Source organism: Dama dama, chromosome 4 (genome assembly GCF_033118175.1).
Source record: "Dama dama isolate Ldn47 chromosome 4, ASM3311817v1, whole genome shotgun sequence".
NCBI lineage: Eukaryota > Metazoa > Chordata > Mammalia > Artiodactyla > Cervidae > Dama > Dama dama.
In genome coordinates, this window is record NC_083684.1 from 49,574,665 (window position 1) to 49,596,179 (window position 21,515).

The following is a 21,515-nucleotide window of genomic DNA, read 5'->3' on the forward strand; positions in this document are numbered from 1 at the left end:
TGGCGGCGCTGACTCCGCCTTCCGGGTGTCTCTTAGCCTGCGCACGCGCAGTCCGCCCCGACCCGGAGTCTGCGCACTTTCGCGCATATGTCCATCCCAGACGTGCGGGCAGAGGCGTCTGCAAGTTCACCGGTCAGGAGCCTGCCCCTGTCTGGGAGCGGGGACATGCGCACACGTGCACCCCCGGACGTGCGCGCCCACACGCAGACGCGTGCGCTCCCCGCCCGCTCGCTACCTACGCTGGTCCCGCCTTCCCAGTGCTTAGACGCGTGCGCACCGCCCCTCTGGAGACCGTGGCGGGTGCCGGGGGATTCGAGGAGTTCCAGAGAACCGCGACTCCTCACCCTTTCCAGGTCACCGTGACTCAGCATCCTCGGTGGGTGCGCCTCCTCGGAGCAGCTCGCGAAAATCCATCGGCGTGTATAGCCCCACACCCGACCTCCTTCAAATTCGAGCCCTAGAACTGCTGCTACCCTTTGCCCTTGTCCTGGTGATCTGGTCTCCATGCCCTGCCAGACTCCTGTCCAACGGCCCTGAATAGAGGCCTGACTTAGGTCCACCCTTTAATCCAGCCCTCTCTCTCTCGGTTCCTAGCATTTTGCCAAAGGCACTTGAAAGTGCCTGGCACTGGAGCGGTCTATTGAACTTTGAGAGCCAGGTTTTCTTTGGATGGAGGTTGTCAGCCCCAGGTCTGGATGCATAGAACCCTCTGAGAGAGCCACTTCTGAACACTGGTACTGTGCGGTTTGCAGACAGGGCTTGGCTCAGCATGTGGAGCCGATTGTGGGGATGGTGGTAGAAAACAGGTTTAACTTCTATCAGTATATGGTTTAGTCACTAAGTCGTGTCCGACTCTTAACCCATGGGCTGTAGTCCACCAGGCTCCTCTGTCCATAGGATTCTGCAGGCAAGAATACTGGAGTGGGTTGCCATTTCCTTCTCCAGGGGATCTTCCCGACCCAGGAATCAAACCCAGGTCTCCTGCATTGCAGGCAGATTCTTTGCCAACTGAGTTATGAGGGAAGCCACTTTATCATTATAAATATAAAATTACCTTAATATTTTTCTAAACTGCAGACCTCATCCCACTCCCCAAGGTTTGATTAGAGAGGCTACCCTCCACATCCCAGTGTCTGATCACCACCGCCCCCCGCTGCCCCCGGCTGCTCCTTTCCTGGTAAGAACCTCTGCTGCCCTACTCAGGGGCTCAGATCCAACCCAAGGGGAGCAGTGTTGATCCAGTGGTTGTATTCTCCTACCTCTCTGCCTTTGCCTATGCTGCTGTCCTTGCCTTTGGAAATGTCATTATTGGCCATTTCCACTTATAAAATTCTACCCTGTCAGATTTAAAGGCTTAATTGATGTTCAAAGAGAAGGGTGGCCGGGGTGGGGGGGGGGGTGGGGGGTGATGGAGAGGGCCTGAAAGAATTGCCTGCTCCTCCTCGTTCCCTGTACCCTTTTCCCAAGGCTGAAGAGTCAGGAAGTGGCCTAGGACAGGACCAGGGCAGGACTGTGATTAAGAACAGGGTTCAAGAGTGGGGCAACCTTGAACTGATTCTCTTCTTAGTTGAGCAGAATGGCTATTTTCAGATTTCTTAGCTTGTCTGTTATGTGGAGAGGATAATGGGATATCCCTCATGGGGTGCTGTGAGGGTTATGTGGCAGAATTTAGCACAGAGCTCTGCATGCAGTAAACTAGCAGGAGTAGGAAAGTAACCATACTTTGCTGCTAATATAGAAAATCCACATAACTGGAATTTCGACGTACAATGTTAAAATATTATAGGGAGATCTGAGAATTGGTGGGAAATCTGGAATAACTGAAGCTGCTGGGAATCACAGAGGCCAAACTGCTGGAGGTGTACACTAGCGAATGTTAAAAAGAACATGAAACTTTTAAAAAGGTAATCATTGGAGGCCTTGCCTCCTTCATCTTTAGGACCTAAGCTGCTCCTGTGGGTTTCAGGTAGATGAAAGTAGACATTGGGGAAGATAGTGTGGCAGGGGGCAGGTGAACACCCATAAAATCTTTGGAAAGATTGGGAGTTGTAAATGACAGCTTAGCTCAGAACAACATCAAGATGAGGGGAAATCAGTGTTCATGCTGCAGCTGCAGACCGAGTTGGCCTGGCCCCAGGAACTTGGGTGATGGGATTCACTCTGCTACCTCTCTGGAGGTCGTTCTCTTCATGGTCTGTTCTTTGTGACAGGCAGCTTAACACTACAAAAAAACTTGAGTTTTTCCTACTGGCTTTGGGTCCCTGTTTGGCTGTCTTGGGCTTCCCTGGTGGCTCAGATGGTAAAGAATCTGCCTGCAATGTGGGAGACCCAGGTTCAATCCCTGGGTTAAGAAGATCACATGGAGAAGGGAATGGCTACCCACTCCAGTATTCTTGCCTGCAGAATTCCATGGACAGAGGAGCCTGGTGGGCTACAGTCACAGAGTTGCAGATAGCCGGACACGACTGAGTGACTTTCACTTCTGACTACTTAGGTCATGTGTTCATCTCTGGCTTAAGTCATATGTTCATCTCTGATTCAGTCAAGGAGGCAGAGGAAGAAACCCAAGGGTGAGAGGTAGTGGCTCTGGATCAAGACAACAGATAAACAGACGTCTCCTGTGATCACTGAAAAGAGCCTGCTTGAGAAGAAGGGAGGCCGTGGCTCCTACTGTCGAGAGTCATCAAAGGAATCATAGAGCAAGTAGATGTTATAGGTAATAGCTACTGAGACTGGCCTTCCTGTTGGAAGGAGTTCTGTTCTGAAACACAGGATTGAGGGTTGAGAGTGCTGTTCTGTGCAGATAGCTGCTTGGATGGGAACTCTGTGATTGGAGGGTTTCTCAGAATCTAGTGGAACAGATGTTTTCAGCACTGTCAGGGTTCTGCTGGATATGGGAAGCCCATTTAAACCTCAGAGTTGACAGATGACCCAAAACTCTGAACAAATAAGGGCCATGTGGCAAGGCTGTTCCCTGCAAAGTCCTGTGACCATCTCTTCAATCTCTGACCCCTCTCTCTTTTCCTTCTTTATCTTTAGGAACTCAAATAATTCTGGGCCAGAAGTGGCAGTGACAGCATGGTACTGGGAGGTAGGTCAGAGGAAGAGCTAAGCCTAGGACTGCAGCAGGACATGGCCACTCCTGGATGGATGGCATTTCTGGGGGAACTGGGCGATGGAGAAGCTCAGTTTGAGTGCACAGTCCTTGGACCTCTTCTCTCTGACTACATTGACTCCGTCTTACCCACACTCTCCTCTAGGCTCATGACTTCAAATGCTATCTATTTACTCATGACTCCCAAGTTTTTCCTCTTGCCTGAACCATCCCTCCTCATTCTCCAGACATGAACACCCAACATCTCCACTTAGATGTCTGATAGGTTTTTAAAACTTGTCAAAAACAAGATAATGATCTTCCCCCTAAAACTGGCATTTCTCCAAGATGCAATGGCAATTCCAGTTTTTCCAGGAATTTGGGTAAAAAAACAGATGTTATCATTGACTGTTCTTTTTCTTTCTCTTAATTCTTCACTCCACATATATAGATCACCAGGCCCAACTCCTCCTACCTTGACACCTTCATTCCTGGTCTGCATTCTTGCTGTAGCATCCTATCTGTTGTCCTTACTTTCATGCCTACTGAATTGTTGGTCTGATCCTTTGCCATGTCCCCCCTTTGTTTAAACCTTTCAATGGTTTCCCATCTCTGTGGGAATAAAACTCAAAGTTCTCACAATAACTTCTTGCTTTCGTTCCCTCTCTGACGTCATCCTCTATCACTCTCCCCTCCTTCACTCCGCTCCAGTCACACTCGCCTCTTGCTGTTGCTAAAATATCAGCGTGCTTTCCTTAGGAATTTTGCAGCTCCTCTTCCCTTTGCCTGAACACTTCTCCCCCAGATTTCCAAGTGGCTTGCTTTCTCACCTTCTTCAGGCTTTTGCTGAAATGTCACCTCCTTAGTGAGTTTCGCCTTGACCATTCTATTCAGAATTGCATCTTCTATTCCCAGCACCCTTTTCAATTTCCCTTTTCTCAGTAGCACTTACCAGCATCTGATAAGCCGTATATTTTACTTGTCACCTAAACGTCCCGAACACCTGGAACACTGCCTGTAACACAGAAGGTTTTGGAGGGAGTTGTGTCAAGTGAATGAATGAATGAACGAATAAACTAATGAAGCAGGCAGAAGCTCGGCCTCTGTTCCCCAATCAATTCCAGGCAGAGGCTGGCAGAGTAGCAGTAGACCAAGTGGCTGCCAGTTAGCAAGGAGAGAAGAGCTGAGGCTCCGGATCCTCGGCTGTGGGCTTGGTTGCCCCCGGGGCGCGGACGGAGGAGCGGGCCGGGGCGGGGCCAGGGGCGGGGCGGGGCCAGGGGCGGGGCGGGGGCGGGCGCCTGCGCCATAAAGCTCGCTGCGCTCCGGGGCCCTCCGCCTGCTGTGCGCCGCTCTCCACGCTTCCTGCCCAGGTCCGTGTTCCCAGCCACTCACGCCATGGCCGCGCTCACCCAGAACCCGCAGTTCAAGAAACTGAAGACATGGTACGAGCAGCACGGCTCTGACCTCAACTTGCGCCGCCTTTTCGAAGGGGACAGGGACCGCTTTAATCGCTTCAGGTGCGTGCGCGGGACGGGAACGCGGGCGCGGACGTGCCGCACCGGGATGCGGCTCGCGGGGCCGTGAGGTGCAGGGGCCGGGGCCCAGAGGGCGGGGCGGCGGTCCCCCGGGGGTGGGCGGCCATGGATCCGGGCCCGCTCAGGCCGCACTGCGTCCTTGACGCCTCCTTGAAGCAGGTTTCCGGGTGCTCGCCGGAGGTCTCAGGGCCCCGGCAGCTTCGTCTGGAGGAGTGCCCCCCTCCCCGCTTCCCCTCCAGGGGGACTTCTCTCTTCCCTCCCTTATTCCCGCATCAGTCCCGGCCGGCTGAAGCAGCCCATCCTTCCGCGGTTGTGAGCAAGGGCCCTCGCTGACGCAGCAGGCGCGGAAGGGCTGTTCCCACTTCATTCGGTCCTGGCTTAGAATGGACCATCCGCGGGGTGTGGTCAAGGGTGGGACAGGCCCGCGGGATTTGCAGGGAGCCGCGGTGGAAGGCTGGAGAGGTGGGGCTGTGATTGCTGCCCTGGAGGCTAGATCCGGAGACCCGTGAACGAGCGGTAAAGAGGAAATCTTGGGGGTTGGGAATGGCCAACCCATTGGTTCAGGTATTGGGCAGGGGAGATCTGTGGCGCCAGATTTGAGGTCCCTGATGGCCAGCCCTGACCTCCGGGGCCTTCTTCCCTGAGTAGGTTGGGTCTCAGGAGCCCTGGGCCAGAATGGTCACTCCCTGGCCAAGACGGTGGCAGCGCTCCCAACTCTGTCTCCCCATCGCCCAGCTCAGTTTTCGCGGAGGAAGGGCCCCTCACCCAGTGTCGGCATCTTGCACTGTGCTGCCCCTGCTGCACATCAGCTGGGTGGGCGGGCCGGTGCCAGACACCACTGTGCTGGCCAGCTGAGGCTTGTTCGGATTTGGCACGGGGAGGATGTTTTTTCTGGAAGCATTTCGTCGGGGAGCAGTCTGGGGTGTGGTGGGCAGCTTCTGCTATCTTTCTGCAGCTTGAACCTCAACACCAACCATGGGCACATTCTGGTGGACTACTCCAAGAACCTGGTGACGGAGACTGTGATGCAGATGCTGGTGGACCTGGTAATGTTCTGCTTCGGAGGGCTTGACCGGTGACCCACGATGTGGCAGGCGAGCAGGGCTTCCTGGCGCCCCCAGATCCCTGAGCATCTTTACTTCCTTCTCTTAGTGGATCTCAGTCACTGCCTCTGTGCCCCTGCCCCTGGCAGAGGTTCTGACTGGCATCCCAGGGGACCCAGTGCCCGTATGTCCGAGCAGACCCTTCCCAGGCAATGGAGGGGGGCGGCGGGCTGCAGCCATCCGTCAGTCCCACGGGGAGCTGCTCCAAGCCTGTGCTTGGGGGTTGGACTCTTGATGACCATGGTGGGTGGGACCGCCTGTCAATGTGTTCTCTTCTCAGGCTAAGTCCAGGGGTGTGGAGGCCGCCCGGGAGCGCATGTTTACCGGTGAGAAGATCAACTTCACTGAGGTGAGCTGGCCGGTGGACAGCAGTCTCTGCACACCCTCCACAGCCTCTTGGTTCCCTTTGGGGTGCATCTGGCTGTTTGCAGCATCGCCTTGTGTCATACTCCTCCTCTTAGGCAATGCTTTTGCTTAACGAGGGCCCTGAAGGTCTGTTTCCTCAAGCAAGTTGCAGGGTTTGGGGTGTGTCTCCCCCAAGCCTGCAGTCTAGGTCTGGTGAGTGTGGATGGCTTCCGGTGTCTGTGTCTGCCTGGGGACAGCAGCTCTCAAGCCTGCAGGGAGAGGTCTTCTCAAGACATGGTCAGAGAAATGAACTCTGATCTGTTCTTGCTGCAAGTTTCATTAGTTAGTGAAAACCAGACTCCTGTCAAAATCAGTCTCATTGGGCGGAGTCAGCAGGAAGCTATGGCAGGGCCAGGTCTGGGCCACCCTGTTCCTGAATCGCTGTGGAAGCCTTGGAGGCATAAGAATCACTGAGCACTCAGAGCGTCATCCTCATAATGTTCTTAGTCTCCTTTTACATACGGGGAACCTGAAACTCAGAGATCAAGTCACTTATCTAATGTCATTCTCTTTAAGTGGCGGAGTCAGGATTCAAACACATCCTGTCTTTCACTGCTGGGCAGTCTGAGGGAGGCTGCAATGAAGGAGGGCTTCCTGGAGGGGTCATTTCATTGCCTACAGAACATGGCTCAGAAGTGAGGCTGGACAGGGTGAGGGTAGTGTGGCATGAAGCCCTCCACCTTAGCGAGCCTCTCCCTGGGTTGGAGTGCTAAGATCATCCCTTCCTGTTCCTCCAGAGTCTCAGATGTGTTTCTTTCAAGGCCTGTGCTGCCCGAAGCTTGATGGGACTGTTGTTCTCAACTTGATAAGGCCAGCTGCCTGGCGCCTATCACAGACTTAGGATCTGTTTTGGTTTCCGGTGGTGGGTGTGATGAAACCCTTGATGAGGGAAGGTTGAGTTGCCTGCTTTGCTCCACTTTCAAGGGGCCGGGACACTTTTCAAAAGGTGCCAACAAGCACCATGAACTTTTTACCAGGAAGATGAGACTGGGCTTCATGAGCGTTGGTCCTCTAAGCCACTTACTGCTTGTCGCTGGCCTGTGTTGCCGCCAGCCTGCCTTCGCTCACTCCATTCAGCTTTCCTTGACCTTGCATGCCCTGAACATCCGGGGCTCACTGGGGCCTGTCCTAGGCCTGTTCTGGTCTCTCTCCCCTTGTGACTATCTGCAGCACAGAAAGCAAGGGGCACTTGCCTTGGTCCCCACCTCCCCTGGATCGTGGGGTGGTCCCTACTTCTGTGAACACACAGTGGGTTCTCTGTATGAGTCCAAACACTTAAAGACCTTAGGGCCTGAATGTCCATTGGGTGCGGCTGGGTGTGTGGCTGCCGTGGGCCGAGGGCCTTCACACGCTGACTCTCGCCCCCAGGATCGGGCTGTGCTGCACGTGGCCCTTCGGAACCGCTCAAACACACCCATTTTGGTGGATGGTAAGGATGTAATGCCAGAGGTCAACAGAGTCCTGGAGAAGATGAAGTCTTTCTGTCAGGTATGGGCTGGACCTCCCAGTAGCCATGTGTGTGCTTGTATTTGGGAATCTAGGGGTCTGGATGGGCCGCCCTTCCACTCTCCTTGGAGAGGATCCCAGCTCTCAATAACCTGAGGTGGGGGCAGTGGGTGTGATTGCTGGCCATGGGGGGCTCTGCTAAGGCACGGATTCCCCCTGACCCTGTTCTTGGGGAACCCACTACTAGCAGCCATGGAGCAGCCTTCTTCCTAAACTGTAACACCTGTAGGCTCACAGTGACAGTCTGGCCAGGCCAGAGATCTGAAAAGAAAAGTGAGGCCTCTGGAGGATGGAATAGTCGGGGAAATACTTGCTTTTTGTAACCTCTTAAGTCATAGATCTTTATTTCCTGGCCTAGAACTAGATAAAATTTAAAATTTAGGGTTTTCTTGACCACACCCCTGCCAGATTTCCAGAGCAGTCTTTATTTACTGTTAAATCTTGCAGAAGTTTCTTGTGCATGCACTAGCTTGTCAGTCGTCTCTTCTTTGAAGCACACACACCCACACGTGTACACACACATGCAGCTTGTCCCTGCTGCAGCATTAATGCACATAACTCTGCTCCTTCTCCTCCGTGGGTGTTGGGGTTGCCTCAGAGACCCGCTGGAGAGTTCCCCACATATGTTGCCGTTGCCTCAGTATCTACCCCAGAGATGGTTCTGCAAGAGTCCGTGGATGTCCTCAAGCCTGTGGTGCAAGGGTGATGTCTGTGGGCTGGACTGTTTGTGTGGGCCTGTGCACGTCTGTGTGTGTGGATGATGCGTGCCCTGGGAGTGATAATTTAAACTTTGGTCAGCTTTTCCCTGGGAGCAGTGTCCACCACGTGTCTGGTCAAAGTCTGGTTACTTTGGGTGAGAGCCATCTTCCAACTGAAATAGCGGGAGGCGATCTGGGCATCCATCCTAGAGGCAAAGGCAGCCAAGTAGGACTTCACACAGTGAGAAAGTCTTGGGATCCTGATTGGAATCTGAATTCCAGAATGTCCCTTCACAGTGGATGGTGCTGCTGCTGGGCTTTGGGTGGAGGGGAGGGTGTTTCCCCCCTTCATGGATCACAGCTCTGTCATGGTCAAGAGGCTTTTGTAACTCAGTGAAGCAATGAGCCATGCCGTGCAGGGCCACCCAAGTCAGACGTTTCATAGTGAAGGCAAAAGGAGAAGGAGGCGGCAGAGGGTGAGATGGCTAGATAGCATCACCAACTCAATGGACACGAATCTGAGCAAACTCCAGGAGATGGTGGAAGACAGCAGCCTGGCGTGCTGCAGTCTGTGGGGTCACAGAGTGGGACACAATTTAGTGACTGAACAACAACAACAAAGGGTGTTTCCAGCTATCAGGTGTGAGCGCAAGAACTGATGTGCTCTGTATGAAGCTTGGTGCTCTTGTGTAAAGGCATGCCAGGAGGAGAGTGTGTGGCCCTGGTTGTCTGGGAAGCTGTTTCCAGGAGAACCCTCCCTTACAGCTGGCTGCTGAAGTACCTGACTCAGACTGATGGGTATTTATAGTACAAAAAAGCTGCTGAATAGCAGCATTTCCCTGGTGAGGAACACTCCCCAGGGCTGTGCTCTCAAAAGTTCACCAAGATTGGGTGAGAATGTTCACTGTGACCTTGATTGCCATGGCAAAACCTGAAAACAGCCTGCCCTTACTTATCAGAGGACTGACCAGTAAAATCAGTGTATGTTCATATACTGTAGTCCTGGGCACCATTAGGAATTAGGTACCTATAGCTCCGTTGACCTGCTCTTCTATTCAGGATATACTATGAAGTCAAAAAGGGAAGTTACAGAGCTGGTGGGTTTCATTAGATACCATCTGGTCAAATAAAGGGTATGTGTAGTTCTAGTAAAGATACACAAAGTTTCCCCTCTTGGATGCTTTATTATAACAAAACTGATGATGAGATTGAGGGTTGAAAAGCTGAGTAATTTATTTTTCTTTCTGTATTGATGGCAAAGTGCTCATGGCAGTTGATTATTATCTAAAAGAAATAAAGTTACTGTGTCTTACTGGTTTTGGGAAATCCATGTATATTAGTTTCCTATCAGTATGTAACAGATACTTCAGAATTTAGCAGCTGAAAACGACAGTCAACATTTCGGTTGATTGATTCTGGCTCTGGTCTTATAAGGTTGTAGTCAAGGTGTTGGCCCAAGGTCACATTCATCTGAAGGCTTGATGGGGGCTGGAAGACCTTCTCCCAAGATGTTTCACCAGCAGTTGGTGCTGACTTTTGGGATGCTTTAGTTCCTCACCTTGTGAACCTCTCCACAGGCTATTTGAGTGTCCTCATTATATTGAATATTTGCATGGTTACACTGGCTGCTTGCACACTTTTTAGAAACCTCTGAAAGGTGAATATAGTAGTATCTTTTACAGATAGCTTAAAAAAAACAAGCAGGATGTAATGTATAGATATCAGCAGGTCCATAAGTATTTCTGTTCCCTTCTGAAATTTAACGTTGTTTTACTATAATAAAGAAAAAGTTTAAAAGGAAAAAGGACCATGAAAGTTCTATGAGTGAAAAAAAATAACTCCACAGTGTTATTTCGTAAGCCTGTTAGTATAGTTTCATACTCCTAGGGGCTTTTGATCAGTGTTCTTGTCTCCAAAAGCATTCTTGAAAAGTATCTGTATTTTATTTACACATACCATGTAGTTGTTTCTTGATGATTATATATTCAGCTTGGGGCTTGAAGCCCCATTTCATCCCAACATGGATGTATGGAAAGCAGCTGCTTTGGGAAGAACAGTGTGAAAGTAAGGTTGAAATGCATGAAGTAAGGTATGGGTGTCCCTGTTGGCTCAGTGGTAAAGAACCCATCTGCTAATGCAGAAGACATAGGTTTGATCCTGGGTCAGGAAGATCCCCTGGAGGAGAAAATGGCATCTGGAATCTACTCCGGTGATCTTGGCAAGAAACCCACTCCAGTAGTCTTGCCTGGGAAGTCCCATGAACACAGGAACCTGGCAGGCTGCCGTCCATAGGATCAAAAAAGTCAGACTAAACAACAACAACTTAGCGACTATACAACAACGGCATGACCAGGTAGCTGATTTTTCCCGGAGTGATTGATCCAACAGAAAGCAAGGCAGAGTGCCTCAAGGCCTTTTATTACCTTGAGCTAGCATTAGAAGTTACTCTTTCTTTTCTGTAATACCCTGTTGGTTGTACAGGTGAACTCTGACCAAAGTGGGAAGGGACTGCACAAGATCATGAATGCAGTGCCAGGAGGTGAGGATCTCTGGGAACCGTCTTGGATATTGGTTATCATAATCTGCCTTCTGGCTCCCAGTAATTCATCCTGTTCCTTCCACATGCAAAACACCCCATTCTCTTTCTCTTAATGCCATATCAGATTACAGTATCAGTTAGAAGTCAAGAACTTCATAATCTAAATTAGGTTCAGATATATCTGTATTTTTTTTTTTAACATAACTCAAATGCAATTCCTTTTGATCTGAAGATATGTGAATTAAATAGATTATTTTCCTCACACACACTCAACATACAGTGGTGAGATAGGCTTAGGATACTTATATAGGATAATTCCCTTGCAAAAACGGAGGAAAGTGGGAGGCACACAGGAATCGTTGATCCAAAGCAGTTCTTTTTTATTTAATTGGAAAATAATTACTTTTCAATTTTGTGATGGCCTCTGCCATATATCAACATGAATCAGCCATAGGCATACATGGGTCCCTTCCCTCTTGAACCCCCACCCCCCCTCCCTCCACCCCATCCCTCCAGGTTGTCACAGAGCACTGGGTCCAGAGCAGTTCTGAAATTCACCAGATGCTTGATTAGGGCTCAAGGTGTAGGCATCATTCCTCAAAGCTTTTGGCTTTGCTCTTAGTTATCTTTTTTACATGAAAGGTAGTTTGTGTTTGTAACTGCCTGGTTTTTTCAGGCTGCTCACTGCCTATAGAGATGTGGGTTTTGAGGGGGACTTCCTTGGTGGTCCAGTGGTTAAGACTCCACACTTCCACTGCAGGGGGCACAGGTTCGATCCCTGGTTGGGGAACTAAGATCCCGCCTGCCATGCAGTGTGGCTAAAAAAAAAATTTAAAAGAAACATGGGCTTTTAAAAATATCATTAGCGTGCCACACAGCTTGTGGGATCTTAGTTCCCTGACCAGGGATTGAGCCCCGGCCCTGGCAGTGAAAACGCCAAGTCCTAACCACTGGACAGCAAAGTTTTTGGAAGCCTTATCTTCAGCTAAAATATTCTTTGTTACCACCTTACTTCTCTCTGAGGTCTTAACAAAAAGTTTTACAGCTACACAATCTGTTTTACCTTTTGAAGTTTTTGTTACAGTACCTTGGATGTGATCTTTGCCACATCCATCTCTTAATTTCAGAATCAATTACTGCCTGGAGAGGCTGGGAATTTTCAGATCCTACAGTTCCTGGCTTCTTTTTGTTTAAAAGTTCTTCATTAAGTTTATTTCTCTCTGCTTGCATTTTACTGTAAGCACTAAGAAGCCAGGCAATTTATAACAGCCTGAAAACTGTGTAGCTAGGTCATCCAGATCATAATAGATAGTAATAGATCAAAATAGGGCATCTTTTACTTGCCTTGCTTAAAAAATTTATTTATTTATTTATTTTTGGCTGCACCCGGTCTTTATTACTACATGTGAGTTTTCTCTGGTTGCAGTGAGGGGAGGCTATCTTGTTCTGGAGCACGGGCTCTAGGTGCTTGGGCTTAGTAGTTGTGGCACACAGGCTTAGTTACCGCACGGCGTGTGGAATCCTCCCTGACCAAGGATTGAACCCAGTGTCCCCTGCATTGGTAGGCAGATTCTTAACTACTGGACTACCAGGGAAGCCCTACTTCACCCTCCCCTGATTAATGCAGGCAGCATTATTAACATGCATGCATGTTGTTAAGTTTTCTTTGACTATATAACAAGGATTTTCTTTCTTGCAATTCCCAATAATGTTTTGCTCCTATTTCTTTAAATCTACATCAGCAACCCCCTCAAGGACTTTTAAACCTCTGCTAACAGTCTCTTCCAGGCTTTTATTAACTCTCCTGAGGGCTCTTTTAGCTTTTACCCATATTTCTAAATTTTTCTTATGGTAATACCCTACTTCTAGTGCCAACATCTGCTATTTATTATAAACTAGTTATTTATTATATAGCAGATTGCACCAAAACTTGATTTAAAATAGCAGTAAATATTTACCGTCTCGAAGTTTCTGTGGAGGCTTCCTAGGTGGTGCTAGTGGTAAAGAACCTGCCTGCTGGGGTAGGAGACGTAAGAGCCAGGGGTTGGATCCCTGCGTTGGGAAGATCCCCTGGAGGAGGGCACGGCAACCCACTCCAGTATTCTTGCCTAGAGAATCCCATGGACAGAGGAGCCTGGTGGGCTACAGTCCATAGGGTCGCAAAGAGTCTCACATGACTGAAGTAACTTTGCACGCACGCATGCGCACACAGTGTCTATGGGTCAGAAATTGAAGCTTAACTGGTTGGTCTTGGTTTAGGGGGGCGTCTGTCTTGAGGTTGTACTCAAGATGGCCAGGGCTGCAGTTATCTGAAGGGTTCCGGAGGATTCTCTTCCAAGGTGGTTCCTACTCATGGGTGGTGAGTTGGCTCTGGCTGTTGGAAGAAGGCTGCCGTTCCTCACCGCAATGGCTTCTTCACACAACTGAGTCTTCTTATAATGTCGTACATGGTTTCCCCAAAGCGAGCGATCTAAGAGAGCGAGGCAGAAGCTGCATGGTCTTTCATGACCCGGCTTCTGCAGTCCCGCTCCACCACTTTTGCAGTATTCCGGTGGGTTCATAGCCCTTTACACCATGGGGGCTCACTCTGCACCCACGCCTCTGTGGGGCTCACTCTGCATCCGTGCCTCTACAGTAGTGTGGCTGAGGAGGCAAGACGCCCTCAGAGCACATGGAGGTTGGCTGCCTGTCTGTCATTCCTGTCCCTGGCGTAGACTGGTCACAGTAGTTGGCGTTTCACATTTCTTGGCCTCTGTCATGTTAGGTTCTGCTGAAAGTTCATTCTTGTTTTGCTAATTCTGCTAATGTTGCTGGTTATGAGATGGGGATATTGCCTCTCCCTTGCACCCTCACTCATGATGGATGAGGGTCTAGTTGATGATGAGGGTCTAGTCCCTGCCTGAGTGACAGGAATGTGACACTGTGGTCTCAGTAGGCCTCTCTGAGGGCCGGGAAGTTGGAACTAAGGTGTAAGGATACAGAAGTAATGATGCTTTTGAACAGCAGTTTATACTCAGGGGTTTGGGCTGATGACATCTCCCTGCTCTGTGCCAGCGTGTCCGGAGCGGTGAATGGAAAGGGTACTCGGGCAAGGCCATCACGGACGTCATCAACATCGGCATTGGTGGCTCTGACCTGGTAAGGAGCGGGCTGACTTGGGATAGAGGAGGGGGTCCCATCCAGGGCCTGAGTTTCCCCAGAGATGGGACCTGGCTGTTCTCGCCACTTGGGGAATCTTGTTTTCTGACGCTCCATCTCCCCACAGGGACCCCTCATGGTGACTGAAGCCCTCAAGCCGTACTCTGCAGAAGGTCCCCGGGTCTGGTTTGTCTCCAACATTGACGGGACTCACATTGCCAAAACGCTGGCCACGCTGAACCCCGAGTCCTCTCTCTTTATCATTGCCTCCAAGGTACGGGCTTCAGCCCTGGCCTGTCTCCCAGCCCTGTGTGCATTGGGGTGACAGCAGGGGTGGGGGAAGTGGGTGCTTTGCCGCCGCCCTGCACACTGGACCCTCCCGCCTGCTCTGAATGAGTTGTGCTCTGTGGCTCGGGTGGGCACAGGTACCCTCAGACCGTTCCTTACCTGGTGGTCAACACAGTTCACCCGATGAAAGCCACACTGGTCCACGTGTGCCTCCGTCTGAGGCAACACCCGCTCACTTGGCTGAATCTGCTCAGCCCAAGACCATTCCTGTCTCTGTCAGAGATTTGTCCCTAACGTCCGCTCCTTTCTCATCCCAGAGCCAGGCCCAGATAACGTAAGCATTTTGTTTTTTTGTCATTTGCACTCTGCTTACTCATATCCTTACACATTAAATATTAAGAATTAATTCCACCTGGGTTTTGAGATACAGCCAAGTCTGGGCTGAAGGAGCCCCAGGCCACAGCAGCTCTCCTGGCGGATGTTCTAACCTTTAACCTGTGGTTCCTCTGTGAAGTTCTGGAATCACAGGATGACACTGCTGCTTCTAGGCCTCTGCCCCAGAGACACACCAATCGGGGCTTTGTGGACATGTGGGTGGAGGTGATGTGGAGTAACTCACTGACCCGCATGCACTGCTCCTTGTGATAACTGAGCATCCATGTGGCCTTTGCTGCTGAGCTCTGACTCAGGGCCATATCAGCTAGGAACCAACTGCTATATACTCTCTGCCTGCAGACCTTCACCACCCAGGAGACCATCACGAACGCAGAGACGGCGAAGGAGTGGTTTCTGCTGTCGGCCAAGGACGTGAGTGCTCGTGGGCAGTGGGCAGGCTGGGAAGGACAGAGTGGGTCTGCCCAGCCCTTTAGCCGGTTTCCCCTGAAGTTGGCAGCAGGAGGCAGCCTTTCTGGTTAAGATACTCAGCTTTGCCAGCCCAGACAGGCCCCAGGTGCAGACCCTGGTCTAACGGCTGACGGCCCTTTCTTTAAGGCTACTGGCCCTGCGGAGCCTCTCTACCCCTGGCCCTGCCAAGTTGACAGGGGAGGCAGCCTGGGCCTCGTGTGCCTGTGAGGTAGGATGGGCCAGCCCGCCTCTGACCACTCTGCCCACTCTGCCTTGATTTGGGCCTCCTCCAGCAGCCTCAGAACCGAGAACTGGGGGTGGTGGGCCCCACCCAGGGCCTGGGTTTCTCCAGAGGTAGGAGGGTCACTGTCCCTGGGGGCTGTCCCCAGGGTGAGTGTGGTCTAACTTGGCTTATCTCTTGCAGCCGTCTGCAGTCGCGAAACACTTTGTTGCCCTGTCCACCAACACTGTAAGTGCCCACAGGGGTTCCTGTACCACCACCCTGGGTTGGGGCCCCGGCCAGGTCAGGGTCATGGCCTTTCCAAGTACATGAGCTGACATGTGCTGACAGCGTCATGGATCTTGGCTCAGCCAAGAAGGATTGGTTGCCTATGGGGGATACGAGTTGCAAGCCTTACTTGCCACTTCTACAGGCAGACGAACTGCTGCTGCTCCATGAGGAGCTTGCAGTCACTGGGATCACATTAACCCCACCTGTTTCCTGGGGCCTGACTGATAACCACAACATTCCACACGTGTGACCTCCCTTGGCCTCTGCCACTGGCCTCCCCCCAGACAAGATGTGCCAGGTATGGGTGGGGTGGTTGTTCAGTCACCAAGTCATGGCCGACTCTTGTGACCCCCATGGACTGTAGCACACCAGGCTTATTTCTCACATAAGCATGTTTAGTTCAGTTCAGTTCAGTCGCTCAGTCGTGTCTGACTCTTTGCGACCCCATGAATCGAAGCACGCCAGGCCTCCCTGTCCATCACCAACTCCTGGAGTTTACTCAAACTCATGTCCATCGAGTCGGTGATGCCATCCAGCCATCTCATCCTCTGTCGTCCCCTTCTCCTCCTGCCCCCAATCCCTCTCAGCATCAGGGTCTTTTCCAATGAGTCAACTCTTCGCATGAGGTGGCCAAAGTATTGGAGTTTCAGCTTCAGCATCAGTCCTTCCAATGAACACCCAGGACTGATCTCCTTTAGGATGGACTGGTTGGATCTCCTTGCAGTCCAAGGGACTCTCAAGAGTCTTTTAAGCCCAATGAAGGGATGTGAGTTTGCCCAGTGATTGCATGAGTCCGTGATGTAAGGATTAGAATGTGGTTACCCATGTGCCAGCTCCTGCTGACCCCAGGTTGTGCAAGGTGGGGTTGGGGGCAGGCCAGTGGGAGTTGGGGCTTTGCTCCAGGAATCAAAAGGAAGGCAAACCTAGTTGAACACTGGCTGTGTGGTGGGTCTTTCATTGGGCGGTCTGAGCTGGAACCACACCCAGGTTCTCTGGACTCCCACTCCTTCCATGCCACCCCCACCCATGCCTCCAGTGCTGACCTGCCGGTGAGAGGAGACAGCAGGACATCTTAGGGCTGGCCAACCACAGCACAGCTGTCCGCCGCCTGCAGGTAGAGCTGGAGAGCAGGGCGTCTCCTCTGGGGTCTAGGGAGGGGGCTGCTGGCCCTGTCTGTGTAGAGGACAGAATAAGATTGGTCAGCCCCTGAAGGCTTCCTGGGGTGTAGTCACCAACCGGTTATCGGAAGGGCTGGGCAGGTGTCCAGGTTGTCTGTTCCCTGGCCTGGGAGGTGGCCCCTGCCTGTGCTCGGGTTCCAGCCCGGGACTCGGTTTCCCAGATGTCCTGGGGATTGGGTCTGGGCGGTGGCTCTTGCAGAGCAGTGTGGGGGCCAGGTCCTCGCAGTGAGTGTGCAGCTCCCCTTCAGCAGGAGGGCTTGGCCAGTACCAGGCCACCCGTGTGCTGGGTGTGAGCTGGCCGGACATCTGACTCTGGGGTGGGCGTCTGCTGGTGCTGCCCTGGGCTCACAGGAGGCTCCCGCCCCGCCCCAGTGGGGGCTCTGGGGAAGGTGTGTTGCTCCTGAAGCTTGGACAGCATGACTCCTCATGCCTGCAGCTCTGGTTCTCGTGCAGCTAATCCTGGCTTCTTCCTTCTCTCTCCCTTTTTCCCCTTTTAGGCCAAAGTGAAGGAGTTTGGAATTGATCCTCAAAACATGTTCGAGTTCTGGGATGTAAGTAAAGGCACCTCCCTGTGGCGGGTGAATTATGTCCTTTGCTAAGTCAAGCCATAGACGAGGGGCCCGTGGAGTCAGGTCAATGTTTATTGAGCACCTGCTGTATGCCTGGGTTTGGGGCAGGCCAGGAGGTCCTCAGGGAGCAGGAGCAGCTTCGCTCAGTCAGGATATGGCCCCCCTCCCACCAAGGGGGGCTTTCAGGGCCAGGGTGACACTCCCTTGGGTGCCTGCAGTAGCACCCACAGTGGGGTAACCGGAGCCACCCCATCCCCCTCGGGGAGCTGAGGTTGTGAGTTATTCTCAGTGATGACCTTTTTCTAAACCACAGCCGCAGTCTGTAAAGGCCAAGGGGCAGGGCAAGGCAGGAGTGTGACTGGGCAGGCTTGGAAAGGAGCTGCAGGGGCAGCTGGAGGTGGCAGAGAGGAGGTGCCAGGTCTGGGGCCAGGTGGGGCCCCGCTGGGCGGCTTGCAGAGCCGACACCGCTGGGGGCGGAGCTGTGGGTCAGTCTCGCCACGGGCGGTCCCTCAGGTCATCTCTGCTGGAGCCACCGAGGGTGCCAAGCAGCGAGCCAGAGTCGTCCCTGCGGCTGGCCTGAGTGCAGCCGTGGTGTGGGAAGGGCTCTGGCCACAGAATGTAGGCAGGCTTGGGGTGCAGGGATGCAGTGCAGGGAGTGTTGTGGGTGCAGTGGGTGTGGCTCTAACACATGACCTTGGCAGGTGTACCTAAGAGAGCGTCCTCTAATCGAGGGATTTCCCCCGGGGGCCGATTCCAAGCCTTTATACCGTAAGCTCTCTGCTGAGTGGCAGTATCTGAAGATGTAACCTCCTTTGAAAGCTGTAAAGGCCTTGGAGTCTGGGAGAGAATTAAGCCCTCGTACCCTAAGGCGTCTCTTGTGTGTAATGAGTTAACTTCTTTCCAGAATGGGACTAGTTATGTACCATCCTTGGAAGAATTGAGAAGAGTCATTCAGATCCTTGTCTGTGTCCCATGGCTCAGATGAGGAGCCCTGGTCGAGAGAGACTGTGCAGCTGCTAACAAATGCATGCATGCCTGATACAGGAAGGGGGCACCATCCTCCTCCTCCCTGGGATCTTGAGCCTGAACAGGTGGTGGTCAGGGCCGTGCAGGGGCTCCCGTGAGCCAAGGAGCCCGGCAGAGCGGGGCTGTGTCCCGGCCTGAGTTTTCACTGCCTGTAACCACCCAGCCTGAAGAAATGAAGTGTGGCTTAAACAGAGACCTGGGTCTTCTAGGTAAGGCCTAGGAACACAGGAACATGGAGCTGGGACTGGCTAGTGAGGCCCAAGTGCCTGGAGTGGGCACAGTGGAGGCCTCTGGGGCCAGGCCAGACATACCTGGAGGGACCTGCTTGTATATTGCTGCATTGAGAAGGTGACATCTGAGGAGCCAGGGACAGGTGAAGTTTCTGGACCTAGGGTCTCTCAGGTGAGAGAGAATCATCAGAATAGATACAGGGATATTGTGCTGGCTCTGAGGTAAGATCGGAACAGTTCAGTCTGGTGTAGGCATGTGTAAGTGGTGAGGCCGGCTCATCTGTGTCCAGAGGGCGCAGCCACGGTCCAGGGTCCATGGTGCATTCTTGTGTATCGGGCTTAGGCAGAGGTGAGGTGGTAAACTGGGGGGTCTGTCAGGGCTCAGCCAGAGTCAGCACACATTGGGGAACTCATTTTGGCTGATGATGTCTGAAGAGGAGCCAGGCCAGGTCCAGGTGATGTCTGAAGAGGAGACAGGACAGGTGCAGGTGATGTCTGAAGAGGCAACCCCAGGATGGGTAAAGGTACAGGGGAGATTCTAGAAGAATTCAGATGTTTATTCTGTCGAGTGGCATCTGAGGAGCCAAAATTATGGACGGGATCTTAGACCTGTATCTGTGAGTTCAGGATGGTTGTATACAGTGGGATCTCTCTGGCTGGCTCTGAAGAGTGAGCCTCAGGTATTGGATGGCTGATCACTCAAGCGTGGCTATTAGAACTCAGATGAGACAAACATAGGAAAGTCCCCTGAGCCAGATCAGCCTCCAGGTTCTCAGCATCCAGACCCAGTGAAACAGGCAGAGCTCAGGGTGCTGCTGAGGCCTCTGGGGTTCCATGACCAGCCCAGGACGTGTCAGTGGTATTGGGGTCTGGCTGGGGTAGGGTTTGAGGTGCCCAGATGAGGAAGTGGGCGGAATGTACCTGGTTATCAAAGGTAAGGACTGGGAGTCGGGGCAGGTGAAGACAGACAGGTGAACTGCTGAGGAGCTGTGTCACTAAGATGTGGTGTGAGAGGCTCACGGTAGACAAAAGTCTCTAGAAGTGTCAGAGGCACACGTCACTCAGACCCCGTTTAACACCAGTTGACTCTCACCAGGTTTCCCTCAGGCCACGGCAAGCAGCCAGGAATCTGTCAGGTCTTCGGGAAGAGTCTGTTCAGGTTAGGTTTGTACAGTAGGGTCTGCTAGGGGTCATCTGTAAAGCCACATCTGTTTGAGGTCTCAGAAGCTAGAATCAGACTAGGTGTGTGTAACTCGGTGTCTTGGGGAGACCCGAGGAACTGAGATTAGACAACATCTGGGCAGAAGTGGGTTGGTTAGATAAGGACACTGGAGCCAAAGATAGTTAGAGACAGAGCTGAGTCTGACAAGTGGGCTTAGAAATCCATGGTTGGGTCCAGGTCAGAATTGTGTCGTCAGTTGTCCGAGCAGTTCTGGTGATCTCAGGGCAATGGCCCATGGGCCCCTGGGAAAAGATTGAAAAACTGGAGTCAGGCAAAGAGATGGAGCACTGCATCCATCCATCTGGAAGGTTCGGGAATTCTATGTCTGTCTCAGGTGTGCATAGCAGGTATGTCAGGTAAGGTTGGAGGTGAGGCGAGAGACAGGCTTGTACTCCTGGTTCCTGAACAGGTGAGGTCTGAGCTGTTGAGGTCAGTCCCTGGTTTGTATCATGAATCTGAGGAACTGAGGTTCAGTGCAGGTAGATTGAGTTTTTCAGGTTAAGTCTCTAAGCCAGAGGCAAGCTGGAAGTAGGTTGGAAAGCCACGTTTGGGTTCATTAAATTCTGTCCCACAGTTGAGGTCAGGAACAAGTAGGTAGATCTGTCAAGTGAGGCCTGAGGAGCCAGTTAGGTTTATCTAGAAAGAACTGGGTTTTTTAGATGATCTCTGAGAATATAAAGTGAAGACAGATGGATAGAGGGAGGTGTCTCAGGTGAGATCTCAGGAGCTGGATCTCCCAGGTAAGGTCAGGATAGGTAGGTAGAACTGCTTCTTGGCAGATGTCTTATGATGATGAGTTGTGCCCAGGTGCAGGTATGTGGAATTGAGTTTCTCAGGTAAGATCTATGGAGTCTGTGTAGGGAACAGGTTTTATTCTTGCATCTCACAGGGTGAGTTAAGCACAGGTGAGTAGAGTTTGTCAGGTAAGTCTGTGGAACAAGTTCAGGAAACTGGGTCTGTCCAGTGAAATCTCAAAAGTCACAGGTGAGTCCAGGAAAGAACCACATGTCTTAGATGACCTCTGGCGAGCTGAACTGGGGCAGAGCTAGCCTGCCAGGGGCAGCCTCAGGAGCCAGGAACAAGCACGGGCAGCCAGAGGTGGCTCATCATGTGCAGTTGAAAGACCCAGGGTCACGCCCAGGTCGGTAGAGGCAAGGCCGTCTAGCTGCAGGCTCATGCACAGGTCGGTAGAGGCAAGGCCGTCCAGCTGCAGGCTCAGGAGCCAGGGTCAATCTCAGGTAGGTAGAACTGACTGGTCACACGCCAAGAAGAACCAGAGTCAAGCACAGGTGAGCAGAGCTGGTCCGCTAGGTACGGTGTGTGAGGTGCCAGAGTCATTAACAAGTAGACAGAATTGGTCTGCTGGGCAGGGTCTGAGGATCCAGGTCATATACAGGTAGGCCAAGCTAGTCTGCCAGATATGGACTGAAGGTCAGGGGAATGTCCAGGTAGGCAGAACTGTTCTGTTGGGTATGGTCTGAGGCCTCAGAGTTGCGCACAGGTACTAGAGCTGGTCTGCTAGTACAAGGAGCCAGGGTCATGTAGAGGTGGGCAGAATTGGTTCATTGGGTGTGATCTGAGGACGCAGGGTCAACTACAGGTAGGCAGAGCTGGTCCGTAATGTATGGTC

At 52.1% G+C, this 21,515-nt stretch overlaps 1 protein-coding gene and 1 long non-coding RNA gene across 3 annotated transcripts in view; both read left to right on the forward strand.

Annotated features, from left to right (window-relative positions):
- Window positions 1–202: 202 nt before the first annotated feature.
- On the forward strand, window positions 203–4,333 carry LOC133050916 (uncharacterized). 2 transcript variants are annotated; one of them, XR_009691724.1, is made up of 5 exons: window positions 203–376; window positions 1,078–1,177; window positions 1,787–1,904; window positions 2,404–2,716; window positions 3,040–4,333. It is a non-coding gene; the product is annotated as an uncharacterized LOC133050916 (long non-coding RNA). The 2 variants fall into 2 exon arrangements; XR_009691723.1 differs by lacking the exon at window positions 1,787–1,904.
- A 60-nt stretch (window positions 4,334–4,393) lies between these two features.
- The window catches only part of GPI (glucose-6-phosphate isomerase), a 31,589-nt gene continuing 14,467 nt past the window's right edge, over window positions 4,394–21,515 (forward strand). The window contains exons 1-9 of the mRNA XM_061138978.1: window positions 4,394–4,611; window positions 5,585–5,675; window positions 6,013–6,081; window positions 7,506–7,625; window positions 13,935–14,018; window positions 14,146–14,292; window positions 15,042–15,113; window positions 15,574–15,618; window positions 17,336–17,389. Of these exons, the coding sequence (XP_060994961.1) occupies window positions 4,490–4,611; window positions 5,585–5,675; window positions 6,013–6,081; window positions 7,506–7,625; window positions 13,935–14,018; window positions 14,146–14,292; window positions 15,042–15,113; window positions 15,574–15,618; window positions 17,336–17,389 (804 nt within the window). The 5' untranslated portion in view covers window positions 4,394–4,489. The remainder of the gene's footprint in view (window positions 4,612–5,584; window positions 5,676–6,012; window positions 6,082–7,505; window positions 7,626–13,934; window positions 14,019–14,145; window positions 14,293–15,041; window positions 15,114–15,573; window positions 15,619–17,335; window positions 17,390–21,515) is intronic.